Here is a 21,784-nt window from a genome sequence, read left to right as displayed (position 1 = left end):
GCCCGAAAAGAGGGCCCCCCCCCCCCCCCCCCAAGGTACTAACGCACCTCCGCAGCTGCGATCCTACGAACATAACTGTGGCACGTTACACAGGTAGAGACCTAGAACACAGAAAGGGGGCCTGGAACAACAAGGACAGGGAGGCAGGTTAGAGTACAGAGCCGAATGTGTACTTTTGAAAGGTAACAGAAAATGCCCTTTTCTTAAGTTATACAGGGTAGCTTTCGATGTAGTCTGGAATTACTTTGTGTTTCAAATTAAACATGGTACATAATATACAACCAAGAAAAACATTTCTAAGGAAGCCCAGGCTATTTTATCTTCGTAAACATTCAGTATTCCTGATGTTGTTCTTCTTCTTCTTTAGGTAATAGAACTCAACCGTTTTTTTTCATGCCATACTTAAAATGTCAGTGTTTAAGTAAGCGTTCTATCTTTTTTCAGTGCCATGTACTGCTTCTACATATAAGTGTTCTAATAGACTTTGCATCAGCAAGACAAACCCTGAGTGTGATGGAATCCCAGACTGCCACAATGGCTCCGATGAGCTGAATTGTGGTGAGTAGATGTATTACAAAGACCTGTCTACATTGGGGTAAAATGAAAGCTTCAGAAAACAGTTATGTATTACCTGTTACATTACCTCTTCAGATAATAATGAGCACTGCTCGTTTATGTATGGATGTGTGGCATGATAACATCTGATTACCTGCCACCAGGTACCACAGTCATCAGTATAAAACTAGTCAAACCTTGCTTAAAGTGACACTAGACTCAGGGATTAAATCCTAAAAATGCATTCAAGCACCTTAACTATTAAGAAAAATGTATCCTATTTGTGTAACACTCAGCTGTAGATCTTAAAATCATCTCTGAATTGGTGCCGACACTGTCCTTCCTTCTGGAGGGTGCTTACATTTGTTCCCCATTGTCCCTGTGGGTGTTGTAAAGTAGCCGCCGCTTCAAGCTCACTCCTGGGACGGACTTCAATCTCAGTACAAATTAGTAAACTAAATGAGATATTGTAGTCCATCATAGAAATGAGCTTGGAGTGGTGACTACTTTACAGCACACACAGGGACCATGGGGAAGAAAAGTAGCCACCCTACAGAAGGAAGGACAGTGTCAGCACCAATTCAGAGATGATTTGAGGATCTACAGCTGAGTGATACACAAATAAGATACATTTTTCTTAATAGTTAAGGTACTTGAATGCATTTTAGGATTTAATCCCTGAGTTTGGTGTCACTTTAAGAAAAAGACTATCAACTATACTGGATTTTTCACTGATGGCCTGTTTTCCCTAGAAATAAGACTGCTGGAATACTAATTAATTTATGTGGAGTGAGCTTACAGGGGAATCATTAATTTATGTGGAGTGAGCTTACAGGGGAATCATGTTGTCAATTTTATCAATTTCACTTACCTTTTAATCAAATAAAATATTTTTTCTAAAAAAAGTTTTGGTTTGTAAGTTGTCAGTCGGCTGCCCAAAAAACCCCAACTTTTCTAATTTTTCGACATGCTGGAATACTAACACATGCAAGTCAACTTGGGTTAAGGAATGAATCACTAAGTAGTTGGATTGACTCTTAGGGGTTGATTTAATTAAGGCAAATTGGCTACTCGCTTTGTAAAGGAATTTGCACTTTGCACAGAAAACTTCCCCTTAGCTTAGTGAATATAGTGCAATTTCACTTTGCAAAGAATACCTAAGTACATGCAAGATTATTATTTGTGCTTGCACATGATTTGGTGATAGAAATCAGTAAACATGTGTGCTGGCAAAAAATTTGTTTAGTTTTTTGTTTTGTTTCGGATGTTTCCTTATTCGTTTTTCGGCATTCGGGTCTGAGAGTCAATTTGTTTGGCATTCTGATTCGGAACGACCCAAAATTTTTGTTAATTTCCGATGAGTTCAAAATGATAATTATGTTGCAAAAAAGTGACATTATGGGGTCTATTCACTAAGCTGCCGAAGGATCTAGCCGTAGCTTCGGCTGATCCTTCGGCTAGCTTCGGCCCCAGGATCTGTTCGGCTAGCTTCGGCCCCAGGATCTATTCACTATAGCCCGTACAGCTCCCGAAGTTGGCCGAGGGGCTCAGTCGTAGACTGATCCGTGTCCACCACAAAAAGCACCTACAATGGGCAACAGTCCATTGTAGCATCAGAACTGGATCATGTAGCAATGCAAAAAGGTGTCCTGGTCTGATGAATCACATTTTCTTTCACATCATGTGGATGGCCGGGTTTGTGTATGTCACTTACCAGGGGAAAAGATGGTACCAGAAATCACTATGGGAAGAAGGGAAGATGGCCCGGGCAGTGTGATGCTTTAGGCAATGTTTATGCCTCGATGGGTCAGGGCTGTTTTGGTGGCAAAAGGGGGTCCTACTTAGTATTAGGTGGGTGGTCATAATTTAATGGCTGTTTGAGGTAAAAAATTGGTGTAATTCAACAACTGATTTTTATAAAAAGAATAAAACCACAAAAAGACCTGTTCATTAACAAAGTTGTTATTTTTAACATTTTTTTCTTTTCCTTCTTTAACAGATTGTGGCACAGCTCCTGTAATACCCTTTAATAAGATAGTAGGGGGAACCGGTTCCCTGAGAGGAGAGTGGCCGTGGCAAGTTAGTCTCTGGCTGCGGAGAAAGGAGCACAAATGTGGAGCTGTGCTGATCTCGGACCGCTGGCTGCTGTCTGCTGCTCACTGCTTTGACATGTAGCTATTTGCAGGGCTTTTTTTTATAGTGTACTGCTACTAGTGATGAGTGCAATTAAGAGGTTTCAGTTCCTGCAAATTTAGTTTTAATTTAGAGTTCAATACAATATTGCCACTTTAGTAAAATGCAAGAGTCAATAGGGAAGATGAAGTTGATCGTTTTCACTTTGGCAAAATTTCCAAGAAGGTGAAATTGGTTTCAGTGAAATCATTCCGCTCATCTCTTCTAGCTACTTTTTCTTAGGGAAAAGATAACTACAGTAGATGTCTGATGGTATTCTATGGAATACTTCTTATAAGAAGAGAAAATATGAAGATGATTAGATCATTACACAGCAGATGACTTCATTATGACTGTATTTTGTCAATTGAGTTTTCCGGCAACTGTCTACGGATACCTTAAAGTAAATGTGTTATAAAAAGGGGCAAATCCAAGATTCCCTATTAGTCCTTTATTTTGATTAATAGAAGTGTTTTGGAAGTTGGAGGTGACTTGAACAAGTCTGGATTTTACCAGAAATGTTACAATTTCCATATAACTTCAGTTTTTTAAAATCTGTGGATCTACTGAATGTTTTTACACGGAGTTTTTATGGAAACATCCCTTTGTTTAATATTTTTTTATCTAATTAAAGGTTTCAGTCACCCATATCCCTTAGGCCTTGTTCACACCACAATGTGTGATATAACAAGTGTCATAAACTGCTATATAGTAGCACAGTGTTGTAATGCACTGACATATATTGTTAATTGCACCTCAACAGTGCAACAAAAGCTGGGTTCAATATGGTGCTCTGCATTTGAAAAGTATTGCAACTCCTATTTTTGCATTCAGGTGCGTTGGCAGCCCATTTATCATTGGTAAAAAAAATTGTGCGTTGAAGTGCATGTGATGCATTGTGAACAGGCCCAGAGATGTAGAAAAGTATATCTATCCCATAAGAATGATAATTTTCTCATATAGATTTTTTCTCCATGTGCAATAAAGGTATAAACATACTTGTGTGCAAAGACAGCTAACCCAATCAGCTAACGCCATATGCAACCTTCAAAAATAGAATGAGCGGTGTAAGTAAACCAGCAGGTGTCAATAATCCAGAAGCTGTTATTCTCCAGAACATTCATCTCTTTTCCATTTATCAATTGCTGACAGAAATAAGTAAGCTTGCATCATGATCTCTTTTCTGAAAAGGCTAGTTGCCTGGCTTTTATACGTTTGAAATCACTGACCTGGCTCTAGTTTGCAGATCGGAAGTTCTGACTTTACTCTGACCTGCATGAGCATTATTGGTCTTATAGTCAGATTTTATGTAAAATGGGCAGATGTATTGATCCTCTATTAATTGTAATAGTTTTACTGTATACAGTGGCATCACAAGGGGGGTGCGGCCCGCACCCTGGTGACACCATTGGAGGGATGACACCAAGATGACTGACAGTCATTTTGGTGTCATCCCCCTCTGAAAAGTCAGGCACACGGTCAAGGACCGAGAGCCTGACAGTTGCGAGAGAGAGAGGAGGGGATCCAGCGGCATACCTTATCCCGCCAGGTGACACGCGCTCCTCTCTCTGCCAGCGTCCATCACCAAGATGGCCGCCGGCAGGTAACAGCGGTACTGCACACAATGAAATCACTGAGGGGTTTCACCCGGTGCCCTGCCTCGGGATGCCTCTGACTGTATATCCAAATATCAGTTATCTTATCAGATGTTCATGGAAAGCTGTGAAGAAGTAACATGCCTGTGTGCTGGGCAACTTGGGGATGTTGTATCCTACAAGTTTTTTAAGTCCTGTAGTGCTCCTCTTACTATAGAGAAGAACTGCAGGATTATAATATACTAACGTTTCACCAGCCTGGGCTACAGGAAAGCAAGTGAGAAACATAGACTACCATTGCTAACATCTCCTATTAAAACATTAGTTGCCTGGTTAGTCCAATTGTCTCAATATTTTATGAATTACTGATGTAGTACATTTACACAGACGTCTGACTACACCTGTACTTCTCTGGCTGAATACTTATACTATATGGGCAAAAGTTTGTGGACATCTGACTTCTACACCTATAAGTTTGGGAACACCTCTCCAAATTATTGAGTTAAACTGACACTAAACTGAGAAGTTAAACCTTAAAAATGCATTCAAGTGATTTACCTATTAACAAAAATGTATCTTATTTGTGTATCACTCGGCGGTAGATCCTCAAATCATCTCTAAATTGGTGCTGACACTGTCCTTCCTTCTGGAGGGTGGCTACTTTTGTTCCCCATGGTCCCTGTGTGCGTTGTAAAGTAGCCACCGCTCCAAGCTCGCTCCTGTGATGGACTACAATCTCAATACAGATTAGTAAACTAAAAGTGAGATTGTAGTCCATCACAGGAGTGAGTTTGGAGCGGTGGCAACTTTACAACACACACAGGGACCATGGGAAACAAAAGTAGCCACCCTCCAGAAGGAAGGACAGTGTCAGCACCAATTCAGAGATGATTTGAGGATCTACAGCCGAGTGATACACAAATAACATACATTTTTGTTAATAGTTAAAGGAGAACTATGAGGTGAGTGATTTTCACTCAGCCTCATAGTTCGAGCTGACGTGTGACAATGAAACTGGCACACGGTTGGCTCAATAGATCGGGAAGTGAGCGAACACATACCGCCACTCGCTCACTTCTCGATCCTGTCCCTGCAGAGAGCTGTTACTGTCACTCACGGCTCCCTGCAGGGATTCCCCCTCCCCGATCATCCAGCGCTGACTTGCGAAACAGACGGGGAGGGGGCAGGTACAGCTGGCCCTGCCTCTAGATAGGCAGAGCCAGCTGTCAATCACGCGGCTGGGTGGATCTCGACAGTAATGTCGGGATCCGTTGCGGCTGCAGCGGTCTCAGTCTCCCGCGAGCTGTAGCTCACGGTATACTGAGCTTTGGGTCACGGAAGGACGCTAGTTTGTGTCCTCCCATGACCCTTAGGAGAACTATGGGGAAAAACACTGACCCCATAGTTCTCCTTTAAGATACTTCAATGCATTTTTGAGATTTAACTCCTGAGTTTAGTGTCGCTTTAATGTTTTTCCAGTTAAGGTTATTGTTTATGCTATAGCAAACATAGACACTTTTTCAATTTTGTGCTTCCAGTCTTGTGGCAACAGCTTGGGGAAGGTCCTTTTCCTACCAGCATGACTGCGCCCTTGTTAACAATTTGAGGTTCATAAAGACATGGTTTGATGAATTGGTGTGGAGGAAGTTGAGAGAACTGTACAGAACCCTCACCTCAAATTTATTGAACATCTTTGGGATGAATTAGATCATTGATTATAAACCAGGTGTTCTCATTCAACATTAGTACTAGACCTAAAGAATGCTTTGATGGCTGATGGATGAATCAGCATAACTTCCCAGACACACTACAAAATCTTGTACAAAGCCTTCCCAGAAGTGTGAAGTGGAGATTGCATAGCTCCAAAGTGGGGAGTCTATCGTAATGACCATGGTTTTAGAATAGGATGCAGTGACGTGCGGTACCTTCCATGCTGGGTGAGGCATTTACCAACCCAGTCACCACGTTATGTGTGGAGGAGACTGGGAGGAGCCTCCCCATCCCTCACTTGCTCATCACTGGTGAGGCATCGAGATCGATGTCCTCAGTGTTTTTTGTTGTTATTTTTTTTGGTTGGACAGCTTGGTTGGCGCTTTGACATTGGTCCAAACCATACACAGAGCTTAAGCCTTTAACACAGAGGCTGTTGCAGCTCTTGCCTCACTATGTTAGGTTACACAAGCAGTAGGTAAGCCCGCTGCTGTGCAACCTAACTTTGCTGTCAAAAGCCGGATGCAGCGCTGCCTGTAATTAACAGGCAGTACTTCCTCCATGACAGGTTACACAGCGGGGAGGATTTCTCTGCTGTGTAACCTCTAACAAGCCGCTCTGAATGGAGGAAAAGCTGTCAGCTTCAAAATTGAAGCTGACAGCTTTTTCCTCCATAATACTAGGTGAGGCTCTGCCTCCCCTGACCGCACGTCCCTCCCTGATAGGATGTCCAGGAAGCTCAAATAGGTGTGATGGTCAGTTTCCACAGACTTTTGGATATACTTTATAGTATTTTTTCGAAAGCAAAAAAAAAGTTTCCTCAGAAAGCACTAAAGCCAGAGACAGCTATGAGAAATTCAGCATTGGCTACTTAAGTATTTATCTCAAATGTGCCATATCCCACTTAATTCAGTGGTTGTCCATTATTTAATATAATGCTTGTGTGTTAGAATAAATTATTAGCCAGTGTTATATTTAGTTTTTATCCAGGGTGATTATGTAGGGTTAATTACAGGTACATATTTTGCTTATATAGGTAGAGAGCACTAAGGTACCTATTTATATATAGAGAAAATGTTCAGATTTGATGAGGATTTTCCATGTAATCATTTTCCAGATTTATATTCATTTACAGTCTGCATGTTAGCCAAACGTTCAGCATCCATTCAGTGTTCTTTTACCCTATACCTTTACATTCATGGCAAAGGTAGCAGGTAGATCCAGGCAAACATGACTAAACTATCCCAACTTATATATGTTCCAAAAAAACAAGATTAAGATCATCTAAATAGATTAATAAATAATAAACACTGTTATAGAGATCTAGTTAGACCCTCTAGGAAAGCATATTGCATTCAGATACTAAGCCATAAATGTTACTGCTAAAGTGATCGTTTTGTTGTTAAGGGTTCTCAAGTTTCAGTTTTGGTCTTCTACAACAGTGTTTGTCAACCTTTTTTTTTAGTCATGGCACCCTTTAAACGCATGCAAAACCTCAGCGTATTTCAGTCCCAAAAAATATTGTGTGGTCCATTGAAAATCCATGCTAGACCCTTATCCCAGATTTTAAGGGGGCACCCCCACATTAAATGACCAAAAAAATGGTGTTTCCCCGAATTAATATCAAAGTACCTCTAAAAACCAGGAGCCCCCCTTTACATAAGAATCCCGCCTTTCACATCAGGTCCGCTCTTCACTTAAGGAGCCCCCATCTCTCACACTAGCAGCCCCCCTTCACATCACATGCTCCACCTTCATATCAGGAGTCCTCTTCACATCAGAAGCTCCCACCTTCGTAACAGAAGACCCTCTTTACAACAGGAACCCCCTTTTCACATCAGAGTACCCCTTCACATCAGGAACCTCCTTCACATCAGAAGCCACCTTTATATCATGTAAGTCCTACCATCACATCAGAAACAGGGTGGAAGGTGGAGTAGGCCTGGACAGTCCTTTTCTGAATGGATCCCACACTCCCTAGATTAGCGTCATTCATTTCCATGGTCTGCTTGCACTGTGGAAAGGCATGACGCTGTGTGAATATTTCAAGGCACCCCTGAGGAAGCCAAAAGGTACCCCAGGGTGCCACAGCATCTTGGTTGAGAAAAGCTGGTTTACAAAATGAAAAGACAATGTTTTCCACACTTTTGCTGTAAACCTGTATGATTTACATGACTGTGTTTTTCATTATTGGCAGCTACAGTGATCCAAAACTGTGGGCAGCATACTTAGGGACTCCCTTTCTTAATGGAGTGGAGGGAAGAGTGGAAAAGATTTTTCGGATACATAAGCATCCTTTCTACAATGTCTACACACTGGATAATGATGTGGCCCTTCTAGAACTGCCGTCACCGCTGTCATATACTAATCTGATCAAGCCCATCTGCCTTCCAGATACAAGTCACAGCTTTTCAGAGGGAACCAAATGTTTTATCACAGGTTGGGGATCTACTAAGGAAGGAGGTAATTGCACAGCAAAATCACAGTGCTCTGACAATAATCATCATTTAAAATTCTTCCTGGATTTTGCCTTTATGTCCATATGTGAACTGTGGCTTATATATATATCCCAGGTCCAATGGCCAGACAACTGCAGAAAGCCTCTGTTACCATAGTTGGGGATCAGACATGCAGAAAATTTTACCCCATTCAGATCAGTCCCAGAATGCTTTGTGCTGGCTTCATGCAAGGAGGTGTTGACAGTTGTTCGGTATGTATTGTTGCCTTTATTATGCATATAGTACTCAAATCATCTATGAAATTTGCCCATCTCTTACCTTTTTAATTGCCTTTTCCATCTGTTCTTGTTACATTTTTAGGGTAAATCTAAACTCCAGCCAAAATGTCAGAGTCACAGTTATATACCCCTTTACATGTCCTATTCTTATAGCTGCAAGCGATCTTCATACGCACAGTACAACTTTCTTTCCCCCTGAAATCACAAGAATGGTACCCTCTCATCTCAGGGGAGATCATGGGAAAATGGCTGCTAATGTTCTTTTTCCCTTAGTCTGCTTTTCTGCAGACTGAATAATGAAGGGGCAGCAGCACACCAATGAGATCACACCTGTGTTTACCAAGGCTGTAAGCATGCTCAAAGACAAAGCATGGCGCAGAGCTATAGAGTCTGATTCTCTTAGAATGCTACGGATTCCTCTTCTCGCACTGGATGTCTCGGGTATTACACATATTCTATAGAAAGACACATTTGCTTACTTATATAGGCTTAATTTAAAATAATAAATCTGTTATCTATGGTTCCCACTATCAACCTCAGCATGTGCGGCTCAACCAAAGTGAAGAAAACATTCTTAGCCAATCCAACATCTGCCTAGGCTGAGGCGAGCGCTTGGCAGGTCACTCCCTGCTGTTCTCATAGGGGCCGAACAGCAGGGAGTAAATAGCCGAATGCTGGCATGCAGCATTCAGCTTGGTTATTCTGTTCGCTACCTCAGTTCACTAGCCACAGTTAAAAAAGTGTTTGGGGTTCCCCCTAAAAGTCATTCCAGGTCCTTTAGATCTGGTAGTAATTTTAAGCGGGAACCCCCACAGCTAAAAAGATGGAAAAACAATGTGAGGTCCCCTCTAGAATTCCAAACCAGACCCTTAATCCAGACACTGGCCTGGCAGGGCAGGAAAGGCCATACCAGGCCACATACCTCAGCATTGGGAGTGTGCTTTTCTAGGGGGTTCCCCCTAGAAAAGCACCTTGTCCCCATGCCGATATGGACAAGGGCCCCTTCCACCGGGCCAGGGTTGTGGGGGTCTGCAGGCAAGGGCTTATTTGCATCGGGGTACCCCCTTTCTTTCAATTCTGATTCCTGAATGGGTGAATCTGGGTTCTTTATATTCAGCTGAAGCACTTTGTGTTGTAATGAGGAAAGTTGCAGTGTCTGCATCCCTTTGGCTGTAATTAACCCTTTGGGAGAAACTTGCCAAAACGTCATTTCTATTGCAGGAGATAACACGTTACTTGTATCTCACTGCAGACTTCTAAGACAACCTGTGGGCCAATCACACAAGCAGGAAATTATATTTCTGGGGGTGTTTTGTATACCGTGATGTACAGAACACCTCCAGGTTTGCCATATTGCATTGGATAGTTTTGAAATGACAGTGTCTTCACATGTAAAATGTAATTTTTACCATGAGAATACAAAATTGCAAAATTGCTTGTTTAGCAATTTTATATGCAATATTGTTTAAAGTGGAGTTTTCATTTATTGGCTGATGCAGTGTGGCAACAAGCGTGTTGGTTGTTAGCAGTCACAGCAGAAATATCACACTAAGCATCTATCTTATGAATCCCATTTCCCAAAACCCAAGTTGAGCTGATAATTGTAAACAAAAATAAAATAGAAAGATGCCCCAAGGATGTCTAAGCCAGTGCATTAGATCCTTTAGCATACTTGTCAAAGCTTAGTCTAACATTTGCTTATTTGTCTTTTTAGGGAGATGCTGGAGGACCACTAGCATGCAGGGAATCATCTGGACGATGGTTTCTAGCTGGAATAACCAGCTGGGGCTATGGCTGTGCAAGGCCCTATTTTCCAGGAGTTTACACCAGGCTAACATCTGTCCGCAACTGGATTGGACAGACTTTACGTTTATAAGGGATTCAACTCAGGGAGTGGCAGAGTCAGAAGGCCAAATGGATCATTATAAAATGCTTGCAGGGAAGAGCTTAACTGCCGACCTTAGAGCATGGAATGACCACAAAAGACATTTTACTGGCCAGTTCAATTGTATGCTTTTGAAGTGGACCTTTTAGACTATTTTGTATAAATAAAGGTGACCTATTATGACCACACTATGAAGAACTTGTGTAAGACATATGATTGCATACGCCTGATCCTTTTGACACGTTAGCAGTACAATATGAAAACATGTTAACTGGTTACAAGTTCATTCTAATATAGGAATACAATAAAATGATCACAGTGCCAAGTTTGGTATGACTAGAGGATTCATAGGCTGCAGTGGTTTAACGAATTAAAGTGACTATATCCAAGCCCTTCACTGCTACCTCACTCTCTTACAGAAGTCCTGAAATACTTACCTTGGATGCAGAATGCTCTAAGCTACTGATGCAGACAGCTGTATAGACAAATGCCAAAACGTTATGAAATTTGGTTGACTTGCTGCTGTAAAGGATAGGTCAGTCTTTCTTTTCCATTCAGCAGAGATCATGTACCTAACGCCTAGGCCAGGGCGTAGTTCCAGCTGTGGTGGAACTACAAATCCCATGATGCATCTCTCTCCGGGAGTCATGTCTGTAGCTGTCAGAATCTTGCAATGCCTCATGGGATTTGTAGTTCCACCACAGCTGGAGGGCCGGAGTTTGGCTACCCCTGGCCTAGGCAATTAAGTAACCTGGAATAGTTTCTGCGGCAAAGGAATTTCAGGTCTTGTGTAAGCTGTTGTCACTTTAAAAGAAAGGGTGGACAGGAGAGGCTTATACAATAGGTCCACTTTAAGAAGCCACAAATAGGATACATCATACCAATATACAGAGGACAATCTAATGTAGCGCAACTGAATGTCAACGATAACGGCACAACTTCTTCCATGTTCATTTCAGTACAGCGCTGCATGACGGAATAAATGTCAGTTAAAGTACCGCAGCGCTGAATACTGAAGAATGGCCTGGATGGGAAGGGGGTTTAACACCGCGGATGTCAACTGGTTAATACCTCAAAGTAATACAAACATTATAAAGAAATTAATTAGCATGTGCTGGATTGAAATCAAAACGATAAAATATACATTCTGCTCATTCACATTGCAGGGGGCCGTGTTGCGAAAAGACATCATATTTTGGTTTAACTAGACCAGTGGTTCTCAACCTTTCTAGGGCCGGGACACCTTGGTAACATTTGCCAGGTTGTGGTGGCCCCCAATGGAAAAATTTAGGGGTGCACCAATACTAGTATCTGAGTGGGCTCTTAGGTGGCTAGTGGCACTCACCTCCTCTCACTCCTGCCCAATTCCCTCTCTCAGATCCCCTCCGTCCGCCGCTGCTGCAGCACCATCTAGGAGAACTGACACTGCTGCACTAGGAGGAGGCTGAGGAGTCTCTTACCTAGCACAGCACAAGGCACATGGCGAACCCCTCAACTGTGGGTTGCGACCCACAGGTTGAGAACCACTGACAGTAGTGACAGCAGTAAGGCATTAAGCTCTCCGAGCCTTATTTTGTTAAATAATTAAACAGGCAACCACAATGATAAATCAGAATCATTTTTATTTTGTCACTCCTGTGTCCATCATGGGAAATGTGAAAATGAAGACAAAACGGGGGAAGACAAACAAGCAAGATGACAGCAGCCATCACCTTCTGACAATCTGTAACAGGATTGTAATGAATATGTACGGGATATTTTGTATGAGAACCAACAATACCTACTGATTAAACACTAATTTTTTTCACATCTGTCTTATCTGTTAAACATCACAGCTGCACAATAAAAACCTGGAAGATTGTATACCTATCAATTTCGTAGAGAAAAACAAAACATATGCAGTACATGTAGAAATAGTGGATGGATTTAAAACAAAAAATAGATTCTTAAGCGGACCATACACCAGTAGAATTGTGTTAAAAATGTTAGTTTTTGCACTTTTCTGAACGTTAATGGGATCAAATCAACGATCGTTTCTATCCGCAGTGATAAAACAAAATTCAGTCCTGCTCCTTTTATTTTATTTCCCCTCGAAAGAGAGAAATTCTAACAGTGAATGTGGTTTTCGTTCGGGAGACTCCATTTATTCCAAAATCAAGTGTTAATACCAAATAAAATTTCAAACATTCGTCAAGTCTCTGATGGCATTTTCAGGTGTTGTGATGCAATTTTTCGTATGAGCATTCTTACAAAAATCTAATAGTGTATTGCCAACTTTACTGACCTGACTCGTGCTACTCATTTTTTTGTTGTTTTTGTTAATAGATGCCCATAACTTTAAACGGTAATATTTTATACAACATATATGAGATTTCAAACATATCCAGGTTGGTACAGAGGAAGCAAACAGTTTTGAGAAGCCCCTGTGAGCCAGTGAAACAGACATGAATAGAGAAATGTAAAAGTTACACTGCTGCACAGGAGATTGCCAGCGAGATATTCACCACAACTGCTACCTTAAGGATAATTGTTACAGAATATTAAGATCAGTTCATCAATGGCATAGCCATCAGGTTTTTAATTTACAATTGAACCCATTGACTGCAGGTAGCCGCTCTCTGCATATCTGGAATGGTAAACTGATGGCTGTTGTATTCCCATTATCAGAACTAGAGGCCAGTCAGTGCAGGGTTCGGTTGGATGCAGATGTCCTGGCTCATGTCACATCTTCGCACGCTCTCGCTGTAGTCTGGAGTTGTAGGCTCTGGACACAGTATTCCAGGCATCCATGTATCTGTCCATACACATTGCAATGCACTTCTGTAGGACAAAACAAAAACCATTACTTAATCGCAGCTGGATTCCCAAAACAAAATTCTTATTTTACAAGGGTTTTCATACAATGTTTTTATTATTATACAGGATTTATATAGCGCCAACAGTTTGCGCAGCGCTTTGTTCACGAGTTATGATTTTTTGTAACCACTTCCCTACTGGCCACTGTAAATAGCCGGCCAGTAGGTTGAGTGGTTGTACTTCTACATTCTCCCATGTTTTCTCTTGTGTGTGAACCCAAGACATTAATTCCTGATGAAAGCAAGCTGCAGTAGCAACAATTGTTTTCAACTCTTTCAGCCCCTCCCCCCTCACCTGTATATGTCAGTTCCATTCTGCTCTGACCTATATATAATCCCTTTTCACCTCCCTTTTCCTGCACATCTCTACATTAAAGCGACACTAAACTCAGGAGTTAAACATTTTTCAAGTACCCATACTATTAACATAAATTAATTGGTGCTGACACTGTCCTTCCTTCTGGAGGGTGCTTACATTTGTTCCCCGTGTGTGTTGTAAAAGTAACCACTGCTCCAAGCTCACTCCTGTGATGGACCACAATCTCAAATGCAAAATTACTAAACTAAACCTGAGTTGATAGTCCATCACAGGAGTGAGCTAGGAGTGGTGGCTACTTTACAAAACACACAGGAACCATGGGGAACAAAAGTAGCCACCCACCAGAAGGAAGGACAGTGTCAGCACCAATTCAGAGATGATTTGAGGATCTACAGCCGAGTGATACACAAATAAGAGACATTTTTGTTAATCGTTAAGGTACTTGAATGTATTTTTAAGGTTTAACGCCTCACTTTAGTGTCACTTTAACCCCTCATCTCTATCGTGACACTGCATGTGCCCTGTACATTAACCCCCTTATCTCCACCCTCCTCTGTGTATGACCAATACATTAACCAGTTGACATCCGCGGTGTTAAACCCCCTTCCCATCCAGGCCATTTTTCAGTATTCAGCGCTGCGGTACTATGACTGACATTTATTCCGTCATGCAGCGCTGTACTGAAATGAATTTTATACCATTTTTTGGGGACAGATAGAGCTTTCTTTCGTGGTATTTATTCACCGTGAGGGGGTTTTATTTTTTTACTATATTAAGGAAAAATTACCAAAATTTAAAAAAAAAAAAAGTTTCCCCTATATTAAATGATAAAACATTTATTATTACCCAATTTTTTGGTAAAATATAAAAGATGGGGTCACGTCGGGTAAAAAGACACTAAACATGTCAAGCCTTAAAATTGCGTGCGCGCGCGAAACCTCAAAAAACGATAATACCCAAAATTGGCCCTAGGCGACGCTTTAAAAGCTGTTACCGCTCATCAGTTTAGTGTTATCAGTGATTGATGGCCCTAAAATGATTGCTCTCACTGCGACGTTCGCGGCGATATGTAACATGTGTAGCGCAATTGTAATTTTTGCGCGCTGGGGCACCGGACGCGTATTTACGTTTATAGGCGCGTAAACGTGGGGGTGGGGGAGTTAAACATTTTGGGGGGGTTTTTTCCCCTTTTTTTATATGTGGCTTTTATTTTATTTTATTTTTTTATGTGTTACTTTTCTTTTTTTTTATTTATATTTTTTTTTTTGCACTTATTGTTATTGCTATTATATAGGGGGATAACAACCCCCTATATAATAGCAAAGGCACACTGACAGGTCCTCTTTATGGAGATATTAGGGGTCTCTAGGACCCCTAATATCACCTATGGACCCCAAAAGAAGCTGATAAAGCAGAGATCTGCTTTATCAGCTTCTTCTCTCTCCAGATGACTGACAGGTGAATGCGGAAGTGATGTAACACACATCACTTCTGCATTCACAGCCCGGACGGAGATCAGCAAGGAGCAGGGGGGTAGGGACGCGAACGAGCACATATAGACGATCGGCGGGCTATGGAGCCGCTGATCGCCTATATGTGAAACACCCGGTAACGGGTGTGTGCAATGGTCGGGTCTTTTCTGCCCATGCGTGCCCTCTAGGTGCAGTTCCGTCTGTCCGTTTTTTTACTACGGGCGGACGGCAAGAGGTTAATGATGCTCTGTCCTGAGGTGGTGAAGTACATTAGCAGAGTCTGAAACAACTTTAGAGATGTAGATAGAAAATGTACAATTGAAATGTGTTTTTATTCATTCTACAATTATATATGTGATGCAAAAGTCCACATTTGAAAACATTGAATCCCTTTAAATACGGCATTAAGCTTGATTATAATTATATGGATTAAAAGTAAACCAGGCAAAAAAGGAGCCCCCTCTTCATTTCAAGGGTTAAATGCTTATTTCATCTAGGGTATTGAGTCGTTAGCATTTTTTTAATAGTGCAAACTAAGTAGGGATAAAACTGTATCAGGTGAACCGCACAGGACATTATTTGTGTAAAGCCTCTGTAAGCCGTATATAGGGGGTAGTGTAACTTTATGCTCATGCACAGAAGTTCAAGCAATATCTGCTGCATGAAAGAGATAATAAATAACCCTACATACATTTTCTTAATCCTTAGGTCAGCATGATGTAAAGGATCTTCTAACATGCCATGTGACACATTTCATTGAAGGTGGTCACATTAAGTGATTTTTTGCCATTTTAAAGTATAACGTTGATTTGCACATTCTGCGGTACATAACAGAAATGTTATTCGCTGTTCATGTGCTTTAGTATACCAGCCCCATTTAAGTGTGTACTCATGCATTGCTCATGCTTTTTACGTGCCTTTCTAGAAGCAGTTGTGTGCAGCCTATAGTTTAAAACTCATAAAACACATGTACATTGCGGTTTACAAATCGTAGTAGTAGTAGCACAATGTAGTACTATTACATCCAATGGAAGATTGCTGGAAACCACAAGAAGGATGCAGCAAGCAGGACACCACACTAAGAACGCAGATGAGAATGATAAACAATTATACAGATGGACGATCACTGCATGGCTACAGCATTAAACATCATTAATGGTGTAGGTCACGTACCTGCTCTGAATTATCCAAAGAGCTTCCTGGCTTGCTAACACATTTTCGAAAACATTTATCTGTCATCCTCTGCCGAGATAAAAAGACAACGGTCAGAAATAGCAGGCTAGAGTACAGACAGTTGTAGTACCTGAAGATTGTAATAATGTAACATTATATTAATTAATTGGATACTAAACATATAGGAGATACACTTAAGGTGCCCATACACCTTACGATTATCGTACGATAATCGTATGCGATAGACTTTTCGTACGACAATCGTAACGTGTGAATAGAGTGCCCGACCGATAGTACTGTACAATCGTACGACTATTGACGGTCAAGCATGTCTGAAAACTTTGGTCGATCGTACGATGTTCGCATGGTTGGTGGTGTTTCTCTCCGTCAAAAGTCGTACGATTAACACTGCGCAAACGAAAATAATGACGGTCAATAACCGCAAGTCGTCCAGGTGGTTTTTTTTAAACTACCGCTGATTGAACCTTGCGATAAATCGGGGCAGGATGGGGCCGTCGTACGACAATCGCACGACGGTTCGATCATCGGGCGAAAAGTTTTGTCCGATAATCGTAAGGTATATGGGCACCTTTACAGTAGATCGAAAACCCAAAACACCTGTCCTTAGATGAGGCAGCTGCATTTGGTTTATTTATTTATGTTTCCCAAGCCAAGTACAGAAAAATACCCGTTGATCCTGAGTCCAGTAACTTTGTAGCATCCTGTGCAAGGAGCTCTAATCCCAAACGACATTATCTTTCCTAACCATCTACTGTCCACTACAAAACAAATCCCCTCTATGTTATAACGAAAATGGGAGGGGAAAGGGTTTGTAGTAAAGATCAGGAGAGCAACATAAGGCGACAATACTGCTTCTCCACGGATAGCACGTACAGCAGCTACATCTTCAGTGGCCACCAAATGACCAAAGAAAGAAGACTCTGGTCCAGAAGCTGAATCTGAGAACATGCCAGTGGTGGCAAGGAAAGAATGAACCTTCCATTGCTGCAGGAGGTCAAACGATGAAGTATGCCATAATGTGCAAGTTCATTTTCTTGCTAGTCATGCCAAATGTTTTCCAAGCTGCAGCATGATCCTCTGTTTAGCCCCAACAAGCTTACTGAGGTCAGGTAACTTTCAAAGTAATCCTAAACCGCATACCTCCCTGCTAAACCCCAATTGAAGTGCAGCATGTACATGTATAACAGACAGGCAGGAACTCTGCCCCACTCTTCAGCAAACATCATCTGAAAAAATGCCTAGGTATTTGGTCAAACGACCAGACACCATAGAAGCCCATGGTACAGAGTTTTCTACTGGACAGGAACATCTAACCCTTATTTTTGTTATTACTAACACAATCTAATGGAGGCTGGTCGGCTATATAGCTGCTTCATGTTTATGCTGAGCTAAGCCTTTTGAGAAAGAATGGTAATGGTCTTGTACCTTGCCCAACCCCAACCTCCTCAAGAGCCTGTTCCAACCTATGTCCAGAAGGGTATACTCACCCCATCCTTGGTGCCGGCTTGTTCTTAGACTTGTCCTTCCAGCCTGCCCCCCCCAGCCCAGCAGTCTAAAGTCACATGAGTCATCACGTCCAATATAGTATATACTGAGGGACATACCATCGTTGCAGTGGGGGGGAGCAATGTAACAGCTGGCTCTGAGCTTCGAGTGAGTATAACCTTATTTTTACACATAGATTTTTTTTTTAAAAATAGCATTTAACCCTTGCAATGCAGGATAGCCCCACTGCAAGGGCTGAGAAAAATGTACCTTGGAGTTCTTTAAGTAATGGACTGCATTATCTGTTTTAAGCCTGCCATGATCATTTTAGCCCCCATTCACGCCTGAGCATCTTCAACACTCAACATGTAGAATTCCATTATTTTCAATACTGCCGGTTCACAACTGAGCGTTGTGTCACTTGAAATAATACATAAGCTTCTTTTTGGGCAGAATCAGACCTTTTTATCTCCATAGACTTCAATAGGAACACCTAATATGCATTTGTTTTGTGCGACTTTGCATCCAGGACTCATTTGCACCTAAGCATCGGCATAGCTAGGTGGTTTTCTGTTTTTGTTGCACGTTTTTATGCACTTCTTGTAGTACGGAAGAGTGTTTTAGGCCCATAGACTTTTCAATGGGATTGACTGAAAAGACACAAACATGCATTTTTCAGGTGCTCCCATTAAAGTCTATGGGGCCAAAACACTTACATTGTCTGAAAAAGACGCTCCTGTAGTGTTTGGCGTGATGGATGTTTTGGCGTTGATTGCTCGGGTGTGAACTGACGCCATAGAAGACTATGGGATTTTTTAATTTTGAGCGTTTCGTAGTGAATAAGGGCCCTTTCCCCTCCTCTTAGTAACTAGCTTTCCACTGGCTGAAAGAAAACTGCTAAAGAAGTGAAGGAAGCCTTTTCTCCTATTCCTGGTAACTAGCTTGCCATTGGCTAAAACAAAAACGATCAGACGGAAATGGGGCCCTTTGCCTAATAACTAGCTTTCCATCGCCTAAAACAAAGGAAAGGAAATGGGGCCCTTTCCCCTCCTCCTAGTAACTAGCTTTCTATTGGTTAAAACATACACAGTGGGCCTTTTCTTCCTCCTCCTAGTACCAGCTTTCCATTGGCTAAGCCTGAAAAACATTATAAAAACAACGCTTTAATATGACCTGAAAATACTCCCGCTCAAGTGTGAATGGGGGATTACGTACAGCTAGGACTAGGACACACTAGCAATCCTTGTCTGTGACAACTCACTATCGACAAGATCACTACACAGGGCAGAGAAATACTGCAGGCGTTCTGTGGGTGACTCCCTTGCAGGACAGATGAGTGACCAACAATCTGCAGCATTTCAGTCAGCAGCAGATCAATGGCTTGCATGTCCAGGTCATTATTCTGCCCTTTTGGTTAAGCTTTAACTTTCTCTGTTACAGGATCACCAGTGTGCAATGGACCTTGTAGCAAAGCCATGATTAACTGCAAACATCATTTGGTTAGAAAACTGTTTTTAATTTAGATATCCATATCATATGGCTGAGCCCAAGGTACCCTCACCATTCCACTATATAGACCTGACATGATGACCTGCACTCTGTATGACAAGCAGCACAAAGTCAGCAATGAGCACTGCGGGTCACGTGACTATCCGTCACGAGCAGACAAGCTCCAGCCGGGTTATCACTCTCACACACACACACTCTTCATATCTGACCTGCAGCAGTTCCTGTGCATTGGCCACCGCGATCTGAACTTTGACCTGCTCCATGATCGCCCCGGTATCCACCTTACCGGTGCCTGAGGACTGTTGCCCCGAGGGGGAGAAGTCAGAGCTGAAGCCATCCATGTCTGCACTGACCGGGGCCGGCTCAAAGTCAAACACACGTGTGGTGTATTTCCTGCTCCGGGCCGGAACCGGAAATATTGCCTTTAGCCTGACTACTGGAGCATCTCGGTAGTTGAAGTCTCATCAAGGTCATTCAGCTTTTCAACTATTTAAATGACAAAGAAATGGTTATTTAAAGTTTCGGGAGAGTCGTGTTATGCTTTCTGTGAATGCAATGGTTGAATTATGGATCACGCTTCTCTTCATCTAGTATCTCTCCATATTTTATCGTAAAGGTGCCTCAAAAATACATCTTACAGTGCCCCCTTGTGGTCAATGGCTGGACGTGGATTCGTGCAATAATTTTGACAGATCAATATAGTTTATAGCAGGTGTAATGAAATAAGATTCAAGGAGGGCCAATGACCACAATTTTCTTTGAGCCAAGGTCTGAATTGCAGTCTGGACAGAACAGTCACTCAGTCCTCGTGTACACCACAGTCCGCCATTTAGGCTATATTCACACCAGGGCCTGATTAAGAGGATCATGGGCCTGGCACTGAGGATTTTGGTGGACCTTTTTATGCAAATGGCGACTGTCACCGGGGCCTTCTTCCTCCTGTCCGGGCCGTAATTTGTAGTCTCTCTACAGCTTGGAGTCAGTGGTGGAGCACCAGGGCCCGGTTGCAGCTGCGACCGTGGTAGATCTGCCACTGACTGCAAGCCGTAGAGACTTTAAATCTTAGCACTGCAGAATACCGCCAACTCTAGAGGACTACAAATCCTAGTAATGCATTACAAAGCAATGCAGAATAATACCACCAGGTATAGATGACTACAAATCCCAGCAATATTACCACTAACTCTAGAGGACTACAAATCCCAGTAATGTATTACAAAGCAATGCAGAATAATACCACCAGGTATAGATGACTACAAATCCCAGCAATATTACCACTAACTCTAGAGGACTACAAATCCCAGTAATGCATTACAAAGCAATGCAGAATACCACCAACTATAGAGGACTATAAATCCCTGTGATACAGTATGCAGCAACGCAGAATAATACCACCAGCTATAGAGTACTACAAATGCCAGCAATACTTTATACAGCAATGCAGAATATGAAGCTACATACTCTGTGTTGCTCCAGGTTCGCGGCCTGCTGTCTCCAGGGTCTCAGGGGACTGTGCAGGCTCTCTGCTGTTTGGGTTCTTAGGTGGCCAGTGCGGCTCTATGAGGGTCGGGGGGGGTCAGAGAGACTGGCAACTGCAGTCGCGGCTCTCTCCTCAGGCACACCAGAAGGCCCTCTGAATAGAGGGTCACGGCTCACTGCTACATGGTTTGCTCGACCCGGTCAGGCCTATTTGCCTATTTGCAGTGGCGGGCCTGGAGTGGGAGCTCCACCTGCCCCTATATTAATCTGGCCCTGATTCACACCAGCAGCTCCACTACAACACACAGCTTAAAAAGTCACAAGTGACATTTCATGAAGTTCTATGCGCACAGCGCAGTGTGATGCAATTGTACCACATTGTGCTTGGCTTCACTGAACAAAAGTACAGTCTCCATCAGAATGCCCCCTTACATCAGTTATTTATCTATCCCCAACAGAGTGCCCCCTTACGTCAGGAGCCCCCAACAGAGTGCTTCTTAGATTAGTTGCCGCCCTTGCAGTGCCCCCTTACATTAGTTGCCGCCCTTGGAGTGCCCCCTTACATTAGTTGCCGCCCTTGGAGTGCCCCCTTACATTAGTTGGCCGCCCTTGGAGTGCCCCCTTACATTAGTTGCCGCACTTGGAGCGCCCCCCTTACATTAGTTGCCGCCCTTGGAGTGCCCCCTTACATTAGTTGCCGCCCTTCGAGTGCCCCCTTACATTAGTTGCCGCCCTTGGAGTGCCCCCCTTACATTAGTTGCCGCCCTTCGAGTGCCCCCTTACATTAGTTGCCGCCCTTGGAGTGCCCCCCTTACAT

At 42.5% G+C, this 21,784-nt stretch overlaps 2 protein-coding genes across 2 annotated transcripts in view; one reads left to right on the top strand and one right to left on the bottom strand.

The window, feature by feature from the left end:
- The window catches only part of TMPRSS9 (transmembrane protease, serine 9), a 62,442-nt gene extending 51,391 nt beyond the window's left edge, over positions 1-11,051 (top strand). The window contains exons 16-20 of the mRNA XM_018563005.1: positions 445-558; positions 2,555-2,726; positions 8,230-8,495; positions 8,606-8,742; positions 10,484-11,051. Of these exons, the coding sequence (XP_018418507.1) occupies positions 445-558; positions 2,555-2,726; positions 8,230-8,495; positions 8,606-8,742; positions 10,484-10,645 (851 nt within the window). The 3' untranslated portion in view covers positions 10,646-11,051. The remainder of the gene's footprint in view (positions 1-444; positions 559-2,554; positions 2,727-8,229; positions 8,496-8,605; positions 8,743-10,483) is intronic.
- A 2,183-nt stretch (positions 11,052-13,234) lies between these two features.
- On the bottom strand, positions 13,235-19,897 carry TIMM13 (translocase of inner mitochondrial membrane 13). The gene is made up of 3 exons (XM_018563006.1): positions 19,698-19,897; positions 16,474-16,542; positions 13,235-13,474 (listed from the first exon to the last, which is right to left on the bottom strand). The coding sequence occupies exons 1-3, from the start codon at positions 19,827-19,829 to the stop codon at positions 13,376-13,378; spliced, it is 300 nt and encodes a 99-aa protein (XP_018418508.1). The 5' UTR covers positions 19,830-19,897; the 3' UTR covers positions 13,235-13,375.
- Between the last annotated feature and the right edge of the window lie 1,887 nt (positions 19,898-21,784).

Source organism: Nanorana parkeri, unplaced genomic scaffold, assembly GCF_000935625.1.
Source record: "Nanorana parkeri isolate BGI_ZX_2015 unplaced genomic scaffold, ASM93562v1 scaffold621, whole genome shotgun sequence".
Lineage (NCBI taxonomy): Eukaryota > Metazoa > Chordata > Amphibia > Anura > Dicroglossidae > Nanorana > Nanorana parkeri.
Note: the sequence above shows the minus strand (reverse complement) of the source record. Positions and strands in the feature narration are given on the sequence as shown.

Excerpts from the sequence above, each read along its gene's own strand:
- TIMM13 (XM_018563006.1), bottom strand. The coding sequence starts at position 19,829 with ATGGATGGCTTCAGCTCTGACTTCTCCCCCTCGGGGCAACAGTCCTCA. Across the intron at positions 16,543-19,697 it reads ATGCACAGGAACTGCTGCAG|AGGATGACAGATAAATGTTT; the intron begins GTCAGATATGAA and ends TTATCTCGGCAG. Across the intron at positions 13,475-16,473 it reads CTTTGGATAATTCAGAGCAG|AAGTGCATTGCAATGTGTAT; the intron begins GTACGTGACCTA and ends TTTGTCCTACAG.